General features: G+C 47.3%; 1 protein-coding gene across 20 annotated transcripts in view; it reads right to left on the bottom strand.

The window, feature by feature from the left end:
- The window catches only part of LOC120809067 (unconventional myosin-IXAa), a 79,459-nt gene that overhangs the window by 34,319 nt on the left and 24,769 nt on the right, over positions 1 to 20,371 (bottom strand). For 11 of the 20 annotated variants that reach the window (XM_078083182.1, XM_078083189.1, XM_078083194.1 and 8 more), the window contains 6 exons: positions 8,606 to 8,700; positions 8,349 to 8,411; positions 6,587 to 6,686; positions 5,087 to 5,140; positions 1,658 to 1,758; positions 1,164 to 1,290 (listed from right to left, as the gene is read on the bottom strand). In XM_078083182.1, the coding sequence (XP_077939308.1) occupies positions 1,164 to 1,290; positions 1,658 to 1,758; positions 5,087 to 5,140; positions 6,587 to 6,686; positions 8,349 to 8,411; positions 8,606 to 8,700 (540 nt within the window). The remainder of the gene's footprint in view (positions 1 to 1,163; positions 1,291 to 1,657; positions 1,759 to 5,086; positions 5,141 to 6,586; positions 6,687 to 8,348; positions 8,412 to 8,605; positions 8,701 to 20,371) is intronic. The other 9 variants (XM_078083190.1, XM_078083191.1, XM_078083197.1 and 6 more) reach the window with 3 other exon arrangements.

The raw sequence follows: 20,371 nt of genomic DNA, 5'->3' as shown, positions 1-20,371 counted from the left end.
TTGCTCAAATCACTCAACTCAACTCAGAGGATTCAGTCTGTCAGCTCGTGCCGGCTCCACTTCCTCTACCGGTTCCACATCCACGGGAAGCCCCGTCCACTTCCAATCCCATTCATTCATCATTCCACACTGGGGCCAATCAGTTCAGCAGTTCAACGCTCAGTTAGTTAAGAAAACTTATTCAGCCTGTGCACTTAAGGTGAGCTTCCCTTTGTAAAAGGCCTCGCTCGACTCACACAAAACCTCGGCAGCCTTTAGAAGAAGGGTCTGAAGTCACAAATCGCAAATCAAACGTGCCACCATCCTCTTGGGAGCGCGTCAAACAGGTGGTGTCCAGGTCGAGGTCAGGTAAACATAAGGGACGCACGGATCACAGCCACAGCCTTTTCAGTTTAGTTTTGGTTTGCAACAAAGAAATGTAAAAGGGATTTAAACGAGTCTGTTTTTGTGTGTATAAATTAAATACAGACAGACACACCCATCTAAATGTGTTATTACTAATGTATTACATTTTACCAACACCTTTTGACCTTTTGATGTCCTATTCTTAGTGGGTGGGAGGGACATTAAGTAGTGTTTGATATTTTGCTTTCTATTACATAACGTATAGTTGATTTCATAATGCAGGTGACGCTGAGACGTCCACCCGTTGTCCCTGGTGGGAGAGCTCGTCTGGAAATAGCATCAACTCAAAAATCACTCGGCTCTTTGGGACCTGAAGCACCCTTCTGCTGCCACCGCAAGCTGTGCTTTAACGCTTTTACTAACACTAAACTCTGGGAATCAGCATACATATGTCACATATGTCACAACGAAAACTCATCGCTGAACGCATGCTGCTTGCTTTTTAAAGTTCACCAAGTCTGTGTGGAGTTTTAAGCATTTCCAGTGGGCATGTAATGGAATAACTTTGGGAGACCAAGCATTTAGGGAGAACAAAGAGCCCTGTGGTAAAACCATGCTCCAATTTTTCATTTTTATTATTTAGAGTGTTGCCTTGCAGCATAAAGTCCCCAAGACAACATCACTCAGTCGGTGTTCTTTTCTAACGGATCATCACTGAAACTAGTTATATCTCGCAAGGAAATATACTTGTCTCAAAGTGCATCAACGCGTTTGCACTTTACTTTGACAGCAGAAAAGGGCGGCACCGGCCTGCTCACCTCCAGCAGCTCCGAGACGATGGGCAGCACCTCTGGGTTGCAGATGTCGATGGAATCGTCCCTGTAGGTCTTCTTCTTGTAGCGGATGTTTCCCAGGTGGAGGATTGCTGACAGCAGGGAGAAAATCCTGACAAAGAGAACAAAGATTCTTATTGTTCGTGTATTTACAACTAAGCTGCGCTCTTCATGGGCTTAATATACAATAATTAAAGTGACATTATGCTCTGAGGAGGCCTGGTCATTGTGTGCATTGCTGCCATTGAATGGTCTCTTTATGCACAGCAAAATGACCCCAAAACAAATCACATTAAATGTTAATTTCACTTTACTTCTAAGAACCTGACTTAAGCCTCCTGACTAATGTCACATAAACACCACCAAGGAGTCATTTGACTACTTCCTTGCCGAGGTGAGGCGATCAAAACCCCCCTTAAGTCTGTCCGTTGAAGGCAAAGCCGGCACATGTGAAGTGAACGCAGTCACGGCCGTCTTACTGTTTGCGCGTCGTGGGCAGGAAGCCGACCATCTCCATCGCCAGCTGCAGACGCTCAAAGTCGTGTTTCAGATCCTCTCCTTCCACTGTGAAGCAGTCCTGCTGGTGTCAGGTGGAAACACAGGAGCAGAAGGAAAGAGAGGAAGGACGAGAGAGACATCAGCATCACAGAGGACTTTTATTAAAGATACACGTAAACTTGACTGAGAAGTGAGTGTGCACACGAGTCTTTCTTCGTTGTCTGGAATAAAGAGAACAGTAGTGAAATAGACTTCATATTCTGAGGATGTGGTCCTGTCTTTGGCTGGCAGCGGTTATGAAAAGTGGTTTGTTTTTTTCTAAGTTAGCTTTTCTAAGTTAACATGGCCCGAGTTTCAAATTCGGCTTCAAAACAAAACTCTCCATCACTTTTCATTCCAAATAAGAAGACAAAGTGGAAGTCACGAGTCATTGCTGTCAGAGTCGCTCCTCCAAGTCACATGACCCGCGCCGCGCTGCGTCTCTAACAGATAGGACCACCGTGTAGAAGCTAAACCGCTCCCGCAGATTAAAGGTTGTGGTCCTCAGCAGACGGCCGCGATGAATAAAGCAAATTGTACGTTCGCTTTCAGGTGGATTAAAGAAAGCGGCGAGTCCCGACGTCCCAAGTGACATGAATCCCTTCCTGCAGGAAGTACACGGAAACCTGCTCATGAGTGCGTTTCTATGTGTGTGGGAGACCCTGACGTCATCCGGTGATGGCTGTGTGTGTGTGTGTGTGTGTGTGTGTGTGTGTCTTCTCGGGGCCTCCGGTCGGTCAGCATGTCTCTGTCTCAGGCTGTAATTAGCGCATACCGCGGCGAGAGACGACACGGGGGCCCGTGGCTCCCTCTCTCCGGGCCGCCCCCCCCGTACACCTCGCCATGCTCCGTCTCGCCATTGTTTTGCTCTGGCCCAGAAGTTGGAGGAGCTGCTCCGATTGCACTCCGACGGGTTTTGAGGCCTGTCGAGCTGTGGTGGGGGGCCGGGGTGTTTTAAATTGCCGTTGAGAAACGGACGTTGAGAAAGTAAAGAGATGAAGTTCTGGCAGGTTGTGAGGGAATGCTTTGGTTAAAAAAAACAGAGCACCAAAGCTGCTGGAGTGCTTAATAAACAGCTTATTTTAAAACAAAGAACCTTTTCTCACTCAGACCTTGAACGGTAACGGCACGCCGGTTGCAACACTGCCGGTGCCGGCTTGCACCACTTAATGTGAGTCGAGTCAGGAGCCCCGCTGACGCAGCACTTTTTAAGGGGTCACCCGTGTGCGTCCAGCGGAGGCTTCCTGCCACTTACCAGCACATTAAATCAATCATTAATCACGATGTGTGGCGTTGACGCAAACAGCATGCCAGCCTGTCACTAGGCATTCCACACAGCCAAAATACCACGGACACCGAAACGGGCGCAGACTGCAGGACCCCCACAGAGGCTCCAAACACTCACTCACATCCACAACATGTTTGGTCTTTGGGATCTTTGGTCCAGAACTGCTCCGGTAAATCACTCAATCACTTTATTTTCTATTTTTGCCTGGAGACATGTGGAATGTGAGTACACTTGTCCCTGTTTAAAGCGCCGGGAGTCTCCATTCACTGCAGCGAGGTCACTGGTGGAGGTCAAGGGTGAAATAGGCCCAGGGGAGTGGTCAGATGCTCAGACAGCTGTCAGGAGCGGCAAGTGTGCGCAGTGAGACGGTGACATCATCTCCTTGGACGGTGGGGGTCGCAGACCGATGAGGTCACAGACTGACCCTTGGGGGAGACAGTGTGTCAGCTAACAGAGAGGCGGGAGGGTTGTGTAAGGGAAAAATAGGAGAGAGAGAAGAAAACCCTTAAGAGAGCCCTTAAGTTGAAGGAATAGTTGATCATGTCGGGACGAATTCTCTTTTCTTTTTTTTTTTGTTGCTTCCAGCGCAGGAGATTATTCTACAGGAGGGGCCTGAAAATGGATGAACGGTGAACAGGAATCATTTCTGCACGTTTCCATCACAACCAATAGAAATCCAGAACAATAGCAGCATTTTAAAATGCACAGATGGAGGGAGTGTTCGATGTTTAAAAAACAGATTTAACCACTCAGATGTGAAATAGAACTCACAAATGAGTTCTGAAAAAGTAAGCGAGCGTCCTCGTGAAACGCTTTCCTGGATGAAAGGACAATTTATTTTTCTAAAAGTGGGAGACAAAGAGCCAAAGTCAAGAGCGACGAGCTGTTTGTATTCATGGACTCATGTCGAGTGTTTGCTCGCCGGCAAAGTCAAAGTCAAACATAATCTCTTATTAGGAGACACTGAAGCTGTTAACCAAACTAAACTAATCCCAACGACCAAACATCACACACTTCGGGTGGAGGCTGGCAACACACACACACACACACACACACACACACACACACACACACACACACACACACACACACTTAGAGGGAAGTTTCAGGATGTGAGGTCAATAGATCACTTTTGAAATCTTGTAATAGAAAAAAACAGCATGAGGAAAGAACCTTTAGAATTATTATTCAATCAAGTCTAAATACGGTACTTTTCATTGCTGATTCCGGTGTAGGATTCTCATTGAATTGAATGTTGATTTGTCTGTAATCCAGTAATTTCACCTCAATGATTTACTACAAAGCGTTACGAACATACAGACGCACAAGAGCTGCATTAAGTTACTACAAAAATAACTTTTCTTACCGCTGCAGATTATATCTTTTGATGACAATATTTTACGGCCCTTTCGGTTATCTCAGCAGTTCTTTTTTGTATTTGTACTGGATAAAAAGATTTAATAGTGTCAGTGACTTACAATTGACACGCTAAAGAAAAAAGGTTAAATCACTAGAATAACAAAAGGTTGATATCTTTGCAACGGACTATGACTGTTAACACCTAAAAAGAAAGTCATTTATATACTGTATTTCTATGTATATGGAGAGAGAAATGAAGGTAAAATCCTGAACCTTCCCTTTAAAGATGTTGGTTTCCTGGTTTGACGTAATCAATCAATCAATCAATCAATTGATTGAAACCAAAGCGTCCAAATCAAAATAATCAGATTAAAAGGATTCCTTCATGTTTGACATTTACTATCCAAACAGTCATGTTCCATTTCTCCGAAACTAAACTACAGGGCAGCTGTCCCTTAAAACAGAACTTACAGTAAATGACGTCTCTTTAAATGGAAGTTCTTTTACAGTGTAGCCAACACATCTGAAGGGATCCCTTTAAACATGGTTCATCATGGAGCTCGACCAGCCGAGGTCACCTCAGGTCGCCCTCATCTTTTGGCCATTTCAGTCAGAGACGGGCGAGTTCGAAACCAGACTCGACGGCCGGCACCGAAAACAGCGCCATGACACACCCAATGAGCACAGACGCACACAAACACGTCGCCGCCCGCGGGATACTGACCAGCTCGCTCTCATAGTAATTGTCCCAGTGGAGTTTGTGCGATTTCTTTGTCATCTGGAAGCAAGGCAGAGCGGGTTTAGAAGGCAGGAATTACACACACACCACAATACGCACACAACTTGACAGAGACGACACATGCGGTTACATTTACGTGAGTAAACAAATGAGTAACCCTCACACACGCACACAGACACACACACTCGGCAAATAGCCAAATACAAGTATGCGGTTTTGCTTTTGAAGTAAAAGAATATTAAAACTATACGAAATGTATGTACATCCTGTAAAAACTTCATTAGATTCACATGGTGGCCATGTGAAGTCCGCCATTGCTGCGCAAAACAGGAGCTGAGGGGAGCTGCATATTTCCGTGATAATTCTCTTAAGGAAGTAAATTACATTTACAGTATAATGACATATATATAAAAAGGATTTGATTGACTTAAGGATTATGGTGGCCTAGAGAACAAAATCCATCTCTGAGAGATGCGAGGGATAAATATGGATAATCATTTTGTTCCTCTGCGACACAATGTACCAAGAGAGTGTATGAGTGTGTGCGTGTGTGTGTGTGTGTCCGCAAGACAGAAGGCATGCTGTGTGTGCTCACACGAACGCGTGTGCACACAAACAAACACGCGACCGCCGGCGCCCCCTGCTCGGGACTAAGTCAGCGCCAGATAAACTCCAGAGTATTGGTTACCATGGAAACAGGGCTGCATAGTAACAGACGGTCGACAGTAAAGGATGAGGATGAGGGAGGAGGGGAGTTTGTTGTCGTGGGGATTAAGGAAGGAAAAAATATATACTATATACTATACTAATACTATATAATAACTACTGTTCCTTTTTTGCGGAAGAGAGATGAACAAAGGCGTGTTTTTTGTGATGGGAAGACGGAATGAATCCTCACACATATGCTGCCGATGCACACAGATGTACTGCAAAAGATGCACACACATGGGGGATTGTTGTACACAAGCATGTAAACACTGCACCCCCACCCCCCCACATACACACACACACACACACATCTGGGACAGTCACAGAAGCAGGCGGACATTTCTTGAGCTGCTGCAATCAACACTTCACAGGATTAGGAAGTGATCCAGTTATGATAATGGAGGGATGAAGATTCAACGAAGGGAAAAGGAGGGAAAAGAGTCGTACACATTTTTTAACATCATCTTCAGGGTCTCCATCAATCTCTCCAAATGTACCTTCAGGCTTCATTTTTGTAAATTCTCTTGCATTTGAGATGAATCCTCTCTATTTGTGAAGACACCAGATGACATCAAATCACTGAAGTAGAGATACATTTTTGTTTTGTATTTTTGTAATGCCTGGTTTGGGGTTTATGGAATATGTTGGTGGTAAAAGGTGGCAAAAACAGGATTTTAATCACACAACAGGATTTGCATGAATATATTTTAATATGGAGTTACTTTTTTTCATGCACTGAATTGTGTGTTGCCTGCATTTGTGTGTGTGTGTGTGTACCTGGTTGAGGTAGTGGTATTCCTCAGGTTTCAGCAGGTGGAAGGACTTCCTCTCATCTTCGCTGGCTCCGGCCAACAGGTAGTAGAAAACGTGGTAGTTCCTGGAGAAAGACACACGTCAGAAGGGAAGATCTATTAACACTCAAAGCGTTCTAAACTCCCCCCGAGGTGAACTGAGGACAGCGCATCACAAACGACACCTCAGGTGGAGGCTCCATCCAGAGGTTTGGAGTAGAGTGGAAAAAAAACTCTATCTGCAGCCAACAGAACGTCACACCTACAGCCTGAAATAAAAGGGTCGCACCGCTCCCCCCCCCGACGGGCCCTCGTTTCCGGTCAAACAAAGCGCTGCGTGCGGCGTGTGGGCTGCAGGTTGGTGCCTCTGTGACAAGAGGCTTCGGCCAACGCGTCCAGATGTGATGGTGCAGCAGCTGGAAACGAGCTCCACCGCTGTGCACAGGGACACTTGGTGGAGTTGTGGAAAGTTTAAAAGCCCAGAAAGGTTATTAGAGAACGCCATTCCTGGTGGATGGACGATCTGCTTCTCCTTCTAAAGAATACATCTGTGAGCTGTTGTCATAACTGCCACTGCTCTTGCTGTTAAAAGCCACTTTGACTTGTGAAATGTGACCTCAAGTTAACTTCAAAAGGTTGAGTTTCTATAAACTCTCTAACAGACAGACCTTCATTTACACAATCCGTATTTTTTCTTTACCATCTACTACATTCAGATAAATGTTAGAATAAACCTCAATAAATATTTACGAGCAATAGATATTTAATTAGCTACCAAATCAGTGGCCTGGCTGGCTTTAGTCACGGCAGTAAACACGAACACGGACGTGCAAAGATCAGGTTTCTTCAGAATTGCATTTCCCGGAGCAAAGACATCACTGACATGGATGCAAAACTAAATCCGTCGCGGGAACATTTCCTCTGACCTGCCCAATGCAAGGCCGTATCCATCGACAGAGCCATGCTAGCCGTTTCCCCCTGCTGCCAGCCTTTTATCTTTTCTCACAGAGACAACCTGTCCGGAGTCTGGAGTTCAGATTCAAGGCAGCGGTTAATGATCTGACCCCCCCCCCCCCCCCCCCCCTACTTCAGGTCTGAGCCCTCTGGGGGGTCCCGCCACCAGCATGGAACACAAACCCAGAGGCTAATCGGGGTCAGATGACCGGCGCAGGGTTTCATTTGTTTTTTTTACCTTCCCTTAAAAGATGAGCGATGCTGAGCCGGGTTGAGAAGAGAAGCGTGTTGTCTGAGAGAATAGTTTTTGTGGATTTAAAGGCACAGGTAGGAATTCAAAAGCACGAGTTCACATGTGTGTGTCTGCGAGTGGGATTAAGAACGAAGGGTTGAAGAAGACGAGAAGTGTGAACAGATGGTGAAACAGATTCGTTTGAAGTATCTCTGAATCGTCTTTCTCAAAAATGAGTTAACTCAGAAAGCAGAGGCCGGGTAGAGGTAGAGGCCTTCGTCAGATGGAAAGCTGATGCACACACTCAGCCTGCAGAGGAAATAACGGATATCCTGCTATTAGGTTTCTCAGTAAAGAAACAAATCACTGCATGGATATGGATCTGACATATTATCTCTTAAACAAGTAGGAAATATGGCTCTAAATGTGTAGATTCCTGATTATGGCTGCATTGAGGTTCACGCTGCGACAAGATGCCGTCATCATGAATGATCAAAATAGAAATGCTAATGGGAATGCTAATAGAAATGCTAATGTGAGGGCATCTCTGTGTCTCGCTCACCTCTCGTTGTGCTCCTGGTACACCAGACGGGATTTCTCCAGCAGGTACTTCTCCACATAGGCTCTAGAAATACGGACACATGATTAGCTTCTACCTCACGGGATTCTCATGCTAATCAACCCAGGCTTAAACTGATTAAACTGACACTCCAAATATGATGTCATTGTTCACTCAACATTCCTCCAAACAGCATCTGTGCACACGTCAATCATACACTGACTTTTATGAGTGTGTGTGTGTGTGTGTGTGTGTCTCACCCTCTGACTGTGCCACTCTCCTGGTAGTTGACCTGGATGAACTTGCCGAAGCGGCTGGAGTTGTTGTTGTGAGCCGTCTTAGCGTTTCCAAAGGCCTGAGGAGCAAATGGAAACGTTCAGCACGTGGACAGGTGATTCTGACAGGTACAGGTGTGTTGTTCTCGTTCCATCCTGAGGCACAGGAGTGAAACGGAAAGACGCAGACGTCCTCTGAGCTACGCCGCTCATCAAGGAGTCACCTTGTTACCTCACATGTTATCATGGAGTCTGCACACGGACTCTATGATGGGAACTGAACTCTGATCCAAAGTGAAAAAATGTGTTCGGCGTGGAGGGGAAAGGCTACACATCACTGACCTGTAACAGAGGTCATGGGGCATGAGACACACACACACACACACACTCACGTCAACCATGCACTAAACCGCCAAATTCCTAAGAAGGCAAATACACTGCCTATCTGAAAGCGCACACACACACACACACACACACACACACACACACACACACACACACACACACACACACACACACACACACAGAGGGAGTCCATCATTAGAGGCCACTGGAGGACTTAGTCAGGTTCTCATTAGGTGCCCCGTGGACCCCAGTGGCGCTGGTTAGCTAGAGCTGAGGAGAGGAGGAGGGAAGACAAGGAGAGGAGAGACAAGGAGGGAGACGTGGCGAAGAGATGAGAACAAAGACGAGGAAAGATAAGATAAATAATGACATGTGGGGAAAAAAGAGGAAAACAAGGAGAGAAGAGGAGAGGAAACAAGCAGAGAAAATAAGAAGAGAAGACGAGGAGAGAGACACGGTAAAGAGATGGAACACAACAAGGAGACAGGGAGGGAAAGGCAAACTAGGGATAAAGGAGAAGATTAGAAAAAAGGGGAAAATAAAACTGGAGAGTTAGAGTAGAAAGCAAGTGGGGGGGGGAAGAAGAGATGATCATCTAGGACAAGGTGAGGAAAGGAAAGAACAAGTCGAACAGATGAGAAGAACGAAAATGATGACAGGATAGAAGATCTTCAACAAATAACGAGAAGGGATGATAGAAAGATGAGCAGGAATGTAGAAAATACATTACAGCACGAAATCATGAAAAATGACTAGGGAGGGATAAAGGGATAAATATGGATAAGTGTGGGGGGGCAGAAGTGGGCGTCAGATAATTGATTGTGGCCGCTGGGGGAAAAACTACAGCTCTTGAATAACACGGCTTTATAAAAGTAAAATCCTGCTCCCTTGATCTCTGAGAGAATCCGTTTACCCCCCGCCGCCCCCCCCACACAAACCTCCCGCCGACCTGACACACATTTAACAGACCAATCAGGGCCAAGAAAAAGACAAACAACGCCACCGCATTACGACTCATCTTCCCCACAACACCACACTTCTTTTCTCTCTACCAGGCCCGATGAGGACGACTAATCCACCACAGAAGAAGAGCGGACTGGCAGCGGGACGCGCCTCGGCCCCAAATGTAAATAAAAAAAACAAACACATAGAGGGAGAATCTCATTCAGAATTCAGACATAACCATCAATAAAAGAGGAAAAGATGCACTTGTGTCATGTGTGATTCCATGCAACTAGGTGTGTACTTTGTGTGTATTCTTTTCTTCGTGAAGTGTCTGAAAGAGATTAATGAGCAGGTCTGAAGTGTCTGGATGATTTAGTGGTGAACTCTGCTTCATGGTCAACACCTGCTGAGGCCACAGCACTGGGAAGGCACTGTGGATCTGTGATTACTAGTACCAGTGTGTGTGTGTGTGTGTGTGTGTGTGTGTGACACCTAGGACTGAGAAATGCTGGCCCTAAAAGTCACACAGACATATAATCCCTTTTGAATATAAACTTATTTAGTTTTTTTTTACATTGTTACATTACAGGAAACACACAAAATGTAACGCAGGTCTCCTGTGTTGTGAACTTTATTGATCTCTATTCTACTATTCTAGCCTCTTATTCTGAAGAATAAGCCACTGAGCAAATTGTTATATTTGACAACTTTGTTTTTTTTTCCCCAAAACCTACATTTAAGAACACAATGGTCGGCTTTGTCTTGGTCTAAATTAACGGCAAGTTCCATGTTTGTTCTCTTTGAAAGACAATAACGTGAAGGAGACGAGGAAAAGGTCACTGCACACATTTGCTGATTTTAAAATTCAGCACGACTCGATACAAACCGATTTAACCCCGGATTTCACTGCACAGCCTGTGGAGTCCAGAAATAACCAACATGAGTGTGTTAAAAACAGATCACCACATTGTCCACTTACACAAATCAAAAGATGGAGCTTAGCCGGCCATATGTTAGATGTGATGCTGAAGCAAATGTGCTGACCCCAAAGGCTTAATTGTGCCTTGAATGTGTGTGTGTGTGTGTGTGTGTTACACGTGTGTGTGTGTGTGTGTGTTACACGTGTGTGTGTGTATCTCTATGGCTCCATACTGGAATTATGCTAATGTCTCTTAAGCACCACGCGGGCCCCTGGCGGGCTCTTCCACGCCGCCACATTGCGTCAGCCACTCGTTTCCTTCCTCTGCGGGGCGGCACGACGCGTCGGCCTCGGAGGAAACAAGCTTCTATTTCTGAACCGGATTTAGTGTTGAGGTGACGGGACGGGGGCTGGCCTGTTAATTAGTATTTCCTAGCACTTAGCTCAAATCAGCAACCCTAACCCCCCCGCCCCCTCTCAGTTCCCCTAAACGCTCTCCAAAACCCTTTGGTGACCTAGATTGTGAAAAATTTTTAAAAAACTAGTGGCAAAGCGCCAAAACCGATGCTAGCTTCCATTAGCTGCTTCCCTCTGTGGAGCCCTGAGTGGTATTGATGTTGCGTCGCCCTGACGACCAGGTGATGGGGGCGTCTCGTTCCAGCAGGATGCTTTGTGAGGATCCAGATGAGAGGCGGGTTCACGTCCACAGGCGATCGCTTACGCATCAGAACACGGTGGCATCATATTCTCTCGGGGCAGAGACAGCTTTTCGGTTTCATTTGTCTTCGTGCTAATTTTTCTTTAAAATCAGCAGGTGGGCCGAAGCTCTCAAGCTTCCTCCGCAGATTCACCCGGACAACCCCCCCCCCCCCCTCCCCGTGTCACATGATTAGAGCATAACGACAGTGAAAGTTAATTGCAACAAATGAATACCAGAAAGAGGGGGGAAACATTTCTAAAATTAAGGAAATGAATTATTCAAGAGGGGAATTACTGTGAGCGTGTTTGTGGGCGCTTCTTTCATCAAAGGCTTCCTCTTTTAAAAGGTGCGTTCAGTAGCTGGACCGCTCAGCGCCGGTTTGCTCCAGAGCCCACGGGGCCGTTATTAAAGCAGACGTCTGCTCTGTGCGGTCTGAACCAGCGCGTTACAGTGTGAGGAAATGTGCGGGCATTTGACCCTTGGTGGTCATGAGAGGCTGCGATTTATCTTTTAAGGTTTTTTATTTGCACTTCCTATTGTCTGCTCTATTACACAAGCTATACATATGTATTTACCGTGTTTGACGACAGCAGAGTTGAATGTCATATGAAACAAGCTCCTGTGAGCACACATGTTCATTTTCAGCTTTAAACGTGTGTTTCAGACCATAACATGTTTACATGCATCAATGTTCAAAGAACCGTCTCTTTAAGCCTTGAGGTCTGCTCTGATTGGCTCGTGAGGAAGATACAGTGGAGAGTATTTCTCTTTCTAATGAGCCTGCGTGTGATCCAGCGTAATGTGAATGTCTCGTTTTCAGATTAATATCCCTCAACCAGTAACACTCAAGCAGAATAACGGCGCACATCCCAGGATTCAGATGAACCAAAAACCACTTTTATCGCCTCCGTCTCTTCTCCATCCCAGTCTCCTCCCCCTTGTCGTGCTGTTAAACAGCGTGCGGAGCAGCAGAATTGCTCGTAACCCCCCCCTTAGATGGGTTTCCCCACAGGGGGAGCGTCTGCATGTCTGCTTTTACACCCAAAGTTGTTGTTTTGTCAAGGCTTTACTGTTACCACATTCATGGGGCCCTCTCAGCGCAATGACATCATACAGCATTCCTCCGCTGCAGCAGGTGCGGCTCGGCTTCCCGCGCTGGGTGGACGGAGCGCGCGCGCGTGTGTGTGTGTGTTTAATCTCTTTGCTTAGTGCTCAACTCCTCCAAGAGATAAACTACAGCAACTGAGAGTTTAAAGATAGAGGACACTAAATATATGAACTAATCAGTTCTCCTTATATGTTCCTCTTCCTTCCTTTACTGCCTTTGCACTTTCTAGGAAAAAAGGAAACGAGGGAGGGAGAAGGGGGTGAGGAGGAGTTAGGTAAACACGACAGGTCACGGTGAACTGGCCTCCTCTCTTCAGCCGGCACGTGTCGAAGGGAGGTCTAGTTTGGCTGAGGGAGAATATATGTGCTCGTAGACATGCACATAATGGAGTAAACACTCTGATATCGGCACACCGTGCCGATCTGCATCCGAGCTCTGTGAGCTGTGCACGAGGGAAAGTAGGAAATAAACCAGCAGTCGTTTGTCTCGTGTCCTTCCAGAGAGAAGGCGCGGTGCACAGTGGCGCGGCGTCTCTGCATTCAGGACACTCGCCTTTAACGATCCCGGCGAGCTCAGGTAGACGTACTCACCACTGGGGGTCGAAAAGGATGGACACAGTTTCCATAAATAAAGTTCACAAACCGCTTTATCCTCATTTAAGTGGAAAATGACCCAGAATATCTGCAGCATTGGAAACATTAAGTGTCCCTTGCAATAATCATCAGTACCACACTGTCACTTCATATACACAACATCATTCAGCATACAATGAATCTGTGGTTTGCAGTGTCGTAGAATTCCAACTATGCAACAAAGGTTCCGGATCAAGTGTTTATATGCGGTACGCGCCTCAGACCACAAGCTATCACGTAACCCTTAAACCCCAAACTCTTCTCTGAACATGTGAGGAATGTCAAAAATGTCCTCACTTTCCCCAAAAAAACGTCCTCAGCCTGAAGGTCTGAAACCAAAATGATTCCTCACAAAGACCTGGGCACACAAAACGCCACGACGCCGTCTTGCTCATGGGCACCGAGGCCAGTTCATGTCTCCAAACGCGCAGCCAAACACATCTGCACGCGTGTTGACAACATCAACCAACACACACACACACACACACACACATTTTCCTCTCTCGCTCCATAAATGGCCGCTGTCACTACAGTGCTGGGGCCACATCTGGATCCCATTGGCCTCAGGAAGGGCTGAACACAGAGGCCCAATAAAAGCCTGCTTCCACTGCACGGGACTGTCAACAGGCCCTCCAGCGCCGTCCACAAGAGAGGGGAGGAGGGGGGAGAGCGAGACGAACGAGGAGAAGAGAGAAGGGGAGGGCCTGAAAAATATTTTACACATCTTTTCCCCATTTTGACTGTACACGAGACCTATTTGACACATTTAAGCCACCTGAAATATATATTTTTATTTCTGCCTTTTGGCGTCAGGTGTACACTCATTTAAACTGTGTCTCAAAACAGCTGGACGGATCAGTGAGCGTCAGTCCAGAAAGTAGAAGGGTATCAAGTCGCGTGTGTATGTTGGTGTGCGTGTGCGTGCGCGTGCTGAATCCTGAGCGTGTTTGCGGGCAGTGTGCTCGGCGCTGATGCTGCGCGCACTGACTGACAGTAAACGTAACTCAGCCTGCGAGGTGGTGTGGGAAAATCCCACGACTGTGCTGAAGTGTTAATCCCTCGAGAGCTGGACTCCTACATAATGCAGTGTGTGTGTGTGTGTGTGTGTGTGTGTGTGCAGCAGCGAGAGATTATTAATTCAGGGATTTCGGTGGGAGGAGCGCGTGTGTAGTGTGTGTTTGCCGTTTACGAGTTTTGATGTTGTGACAGAGTGTGGGTATATTTGTGCATGTGTGAGACAAAAGTGTGTGTGTGTGTGTCGTACAAAAGGTTCCACTAGACCATAAAAGCAGCCTGAAGTTCTTCATGGAACTAAATTACACATCAGTATCTTCTGAGCATTATTCTTGTCATCAAAAGTTTTCTGAAGAAATATTTATTTCTGTTCAGTGTGGGTATTGAAATTCAACGTTTTTAACATGACAAACATCTGACGGTAATACATCGTTTTTTTTTCACAGATAGATTAAACGCTAGTGCTTTGTTTACTGGCGGTTTGCAGGGGAAGGGACACATTTAACCTCAGGCGTTTCCGCCGCTGCTTGTAGTTTCACTTCATTGACTCCACAGGCCTCAGCAACTCATCGTGCTTCGGATTTCCTCGTGAGCGGCGCGCCCCCCACTACACTTTATAAAATACACACAGGGATCGTGCAGCCTCTTTGGCGTGTGCAACATTTAACACATCTGAAGAGCGCACAGGCGACGGCATCCGGGGAAAAAAACAACTACCCTGCGATAAAACAATGCAGGGGGCTGCAGACGGTTCAAAGGTCACGTTGATCGCGAGTAGAAATGCGACGAGTATAATGCTGATGCACGCCTCACCAGATGACGTCATGTCTTCATTAGCCCCAAACTCAACCCTTCATTTCTTCAGACAGGACCCATAATAAGAGCCACAGCCTGCGATGGAGACACAGACGGAGCAGCACACAGAACCTCATCGATGGGAAAGGTGAGCGATGGCGACGCTACAATGCCGATGACAAGCACAAGCAGCGTTTCCCATATTCTCCATCTTAGCTTAGCCTGTTAGCAATGCTTTGCTCATTACAACTTCACGCAAAGTGCAGCTGAGGCACACTAGAATTCATCGGGAGAAGGACGTCGTTGTCTGCAATTATATGGGAACCCATCAAAAATGACATTCAGTAAACCTGCTGCTGCAGGCAAGGCCAGATGTTTCCCAAAGTCCTCATCAACTCCAGCGTAGGATGCATTCATGTTTGTGCTCCCGTTCCACAAAGAGGTAGACCGAAGGCCTCGCCACACAAACAAACTTTCTTTAAGACCAAACACCAGAATAGGTTTACGTTTCCACATTCGGCTCACTGCCTCCAGTCCAGTTTTCAGGTCCAAAGCATATTTCCCATTGTCCAAAGACACAAATAGAAGCGGAGAGTGACGCGTCCGGCCAGAACTCGGCAGTTGGAGAGCCTAAATGTGTGTTGTGATGTGAAATGATCGTCCCATCTCTCGGGGAGTTCAGTCAGTGCCCAGTGAGAGGATTTGGGAATCACAGTTAAATAAAGGGGGCCGAAGCATTTTCCTCCCGTGTTATCTCTGTCTGTCAGGGGGGAGAGTAACGCCCGCGGGAGATGAAGGCCCCTTAAGCGAGGCGCTGTGTGACGCTACTTCCTCCCCCTGCGTCTGAAAACAAAGCTGGTGCTTTTCTCTGGATCCTGAGAAGCCATTTGTCCTCCTCCTCTCTAGTTCTAATAATATGCCGCCCCATCCCTCTTCCCTCCCGCTGCCTCTTTCAGCCGCCTTCCCTTCTTCCAAGCTTCATTATCTCACACTTCCCCCCCCCCCCCCCCCCCCCATCTAGTCTCGCCCAGTGTCTCGTCCTGCGAACTTCCGGGCTGCAGGACAACGCCTCGCTCCGAAAGCAGGAGGCTCTATTTTTACATCAGCCGTCTGCAGAAGTCTCACAGGACTAGTCCAGTGACTTTAAAGGGTCACTCCTCCCCCTCCCACCCCCCCAGAGTGGTGCTGTGGGTGCCACGGCTGTTTGTGTGAAGCGGGGCTGGTTTCGTGTTTACTGGGAGGAACAGACTGCAGCAGACCTGGACCACTAAAACCCCTCAAAAGGATCTTTACGGAAGTTAGACGCCCGTCTTCATTTGCCGTTTGTTTACGAGGTGAGCCGGCTGCACGGGGAGCGAGAGGCGAGCGGAGAACTGTTTTACCCCCCTGCAAGAAGCCTTTCTGCCGCACTGATTTACTTCATCTCGATTTCAATAAACCCCGAGGAAACTGGGGCACTTGGGAGCTCGCTCGCCGTCTATTATTTAATCCAAGATTTCATCCTCCGTCTCCCTCCTCCTCTCTAGTCCTTTACTCTCCTCCTGGTCCCTTATCCGGGGGGGGGGGCGCTTTCATCTCCTCTCTGCCGGGCCGTTTTCCCGAGCAGGGTGAGGCCAAGAACGTCACAGAATCCAAAAAGATATCCTTGTTTTTCTTGCATCCCTCTGGGGGGTGAATGGAGAGTCAAAATGAATGGATGAATTGAGCTAAATGGGGGATGCATTTAACAAGAGCAGAACTGTATGGAGACATCTGTTTACTCAACACGATTGTCTTCTCAATGGTACCTCAGTGGGACACTGTGTAGTGTGGGACACAATAATTTGAGAGTTTTTAAACAGACCTTTTAATATAGTTTTGCTGTTCAATTAATTAAGATTTTTGACTCTTCGCATGTGGTATCAAAGGTAAAATGGGCTAAATAAGCTGTCACTTAACCGGCAACATCTTCCATTTCAATGCTGCGCAAAAAAGACAGACTGTTCACAGATTGATCCGTAGCTTTCACTGCATTGTTCACCGGATGAGGAGGACAAAGATGAGGAGGAGGGACTCTGAACACGGAGGCCCAATAAAAGGAGGAGGGATATGTGCGAGAAAGCTGGGATTGATTAACGTGGAGACTACAGAGGGTTCGTGAAGTGAAAGCGAAGAGACATGAAAGGAAAGTTAAACTCGGTAAATAACCAATTTGCTACAGGAAAGGAGCGTAATGAGAAGAGGAGATACAAAGGCAGACATGCTCGGTTTGTCAGGTGGGCTTTGTGCATCAGATCCAGAAGTAGCACGGTCCAACAGACACAAACAGGTGTGCACAATGAAATGACAAACCCAACCAAAGCGTCAGGGAACAAGTTCAAACTTCCACCGGCCGCTCCCTACCTTTTCATCCAGCCACCCACTCCCGCCCGGCGGGCCGCGCTCTCAATGGCACATCTGCACCATTCAGCCACAGCAGCCGGACACAACGTGGCTTTACTTTGTTTGGATACTGGTCGGCTTTCTGCGTTTCCGAAGCACATTAGAGCACGGGACCTGTTGCAACCTGAAGGGTGAGGCACGTGTAAAAAGGTGTACGGCAGGGGTGTCAAAGGTACGGCCCGCGGGCTGGATCTGGCTCACAGGGGGGGGGGTCCAGTGTGGCTCGCCGGATGACTTTGCTAAGTGTAAAAATTACCGAAAAAGATATAAATTGCATTTCTATAAAAGTAGCTGCTATTCCTAAAATTTGGAAAAGATGCAAGTTCGACACCACATGCTGCTGTCAAGCACCGAGGACGAGAATTATCCCGAGGCAGACCCTCTCCAGGACGGCACAAACAAAGGCTGCATTTGTCGGCTTGTGCAGAAAACAGGGCAGACAGATTTAAAAAAACACTGCAAACTTTGCAGGAATGAGAGTGCAGTCCTGAACAAAAGCCACACTAGACCTCAACAGATCTCTCTATAGAGGCTTAATTAAATACCAATTTGATTGATGACAGTCTAGTTAACCGGCTCAAACAGACGCGATCACTAATGCAGATCCAGTTTACTCGATTGTTCCCGTCATCCCAGATGGCCTCGTGTCCAACTACGAATCCTAATGTCTGTAATCTCATCTGCGCCCGGTTGCTGCGACACCACGTAGACACGCTCAGATTGAATCAGGCCTTTCACCAAATCTGTTGGGAGTTCCGTGAAGTCAGGAGAAGAAAAGAAAGAAGAAAAGGTGGTGCTTCTTCCAAGAGCAGATGCAAGACACATTATGGATGACATCACACTCAATGCACAAAAGACAGAGACCTATATACGATACCGATAAAAGCCAGAAAGTCTGGTTTACCGGATTCTCTTTAATTCTAGCAGCTCAACTGGCACTGCATGTTGAGCGGATACTTGGCTCGATGACTCATCTCAGAGACAGCCTTTCGTACATTAAAACTCCAGCTGCAGAAAGAAACAGTGCAGGTCAACTATACGACCACGGGGGGGGTTTGAGTACATTGTGTGCAGCTGTCCGCTGCGCTGCGGCTTATCGCACGCTGCACTGAGCTTCCCGAGAGAGGAAAGCGAGAACGCTCCGGAGAAAGAGACGGAGCGAGAAGGAGGCGGGGATAATCCAGCCAACAGATGCGTGGGAGCACAGATTATAGGGATGGAAGCGCTAACAGCAACACACAGGGCCCCAGGTGGGCCACGTCATTAGCCAACAAAAAGATGAGTCTGGCTTCTGTCGCGCGAGGCTCAACGATGGCCGCCGCCTTCGGCCTCCGAGAGCCGCGCGCCGGCCGGCTATCGTGCGAGCGCGTGCAACAGAAGCCAGGCTCATCTTTTTGCTGCAGAAGTAACACGCGAGAACAAGAGGGCGAGTAGCTTCTTCCGTCCTCTCCCTGCATCTGCAGAGAGCCGATGATGGAGACCGGGCATGACGGCACAGAGCTCTCACTTGTCTCCTTGGGAGTGGGAGAAGGTCTCTGCTGGGGGGGAGCCGAATGCTAACGCGTTCAGACAGGCGCAGAGGTTAGCATCACACGCACATGCGGTACCACACACACACACACACACACACACACACACACACACACACACACACAGTGGGAATAGAAGCCGCTCACGTTGCTCGGAGTGAAGGTGCTTTGCAAACCTCGTCACGTGCACTCCGTAATCGGTGGACTCGGTTCACGGCAGCCAAGTGATTGCTGCTGAGTAGGAGCAGCTATGTGTGAATGCTACACGGGATTTAAGGCTTTAGTGTAAAGTGAGTAGCTGCGGTCGGTCGGTCTGGGCAGCTTTGTCGAGCCCTTACACACTTAATGACACACAGGCCTGAACACACACTGTTTAAACCAGAGGGCCAAGGCACTACCTGGAGCCATCGATCAGCCACAGGAGACAGGTCTCGTCCCTGAGGGCAGAGAGGTTGTGGGTCGGGAGGGCGGGGGGGGGGGCATCTGGATGGGAACCATCTGGTGGAGAGGGGGGGGGGGGAGCTACTAATGCAGCAGGCAGGGAGGCAGGTCTGCCGGGCCACGCCACCAGAACAAAGGCCATCGGTGTGTCCGCCCTCAGATAGCACACAGCCGGGGCCGATCGTCCTCAGTCGCTCTTTGGTAGGATTTGGGGCCCGGATGCATCCGCGCGTTTACCAGACATGTTAAAGGTAAATAAAGGCTGTTTTGGATGCAGATTTTTTGGATGATTTTTTTTTTTGTTCAGATTTACGAGTCTGTCCAGCTCACATCAGAAAGGAGAAGGAAGTAAAAGGAGTCCTTTCTTCTTTATTGTTGATGATCCAACATGATGTCAAGGATCTTTATCTTTTTTTTCTCCACCACATCCAGTCTGATGAAGTCTGGGCTGTGGAGGACTTCTGAAAGACGTGAAGGGAACCAGCTGAAGCTCAAATCTATCTTCACATCTTCATACAAAACTCACATTTCTATGCTGCTCAGAGTCCTCGTTTTATGCAGGTTACCTAAACTGAGTGACAACAAGGGGTTATCATCAGCTGGGAACACCCAAAAGAACCTGTCTTGAAGCTGCATTGACTGGAGAAATGTCTGACTTGAGTGATTGTGTCATGCAGAGATTATGTAGGATTACGTGGCACTAAAAGACGTGTAGGAAACATGAATGCAAACATACAATAATTAGAGAGGAATGCTGACTCTATTCTACGTTTTTGTTTTTGATGACCACATGTAGGTCACTCCCTCAATGCTATGTAGAAGTAATTCTTTAAAGATGGTATATATATAGTTTACCTTTTAATGAAAAAGGTTTAAGGCTGTCTAAAACAGCTGAGCATTGC

Source organism: Gasterosteus aculeatus, chromosome X, assembly GCF_964276395.1.
Source record: "Gasterosteus aculeatus chromosome X, fGasAcu3.hap1.1, whole genome shotgun sequence".
NCBI lineage: Eukaryota > Metazoa > Chordata > Actinopteri > Perciformes > Gasterosteidae > Gasterosteus > Gasterosteus aculeatus.
The sequence above is the reverse complement of the archived record's forward strand: the minus strand, read 5'-3'. Positions and strand labels throughout refer to the sequence as shown.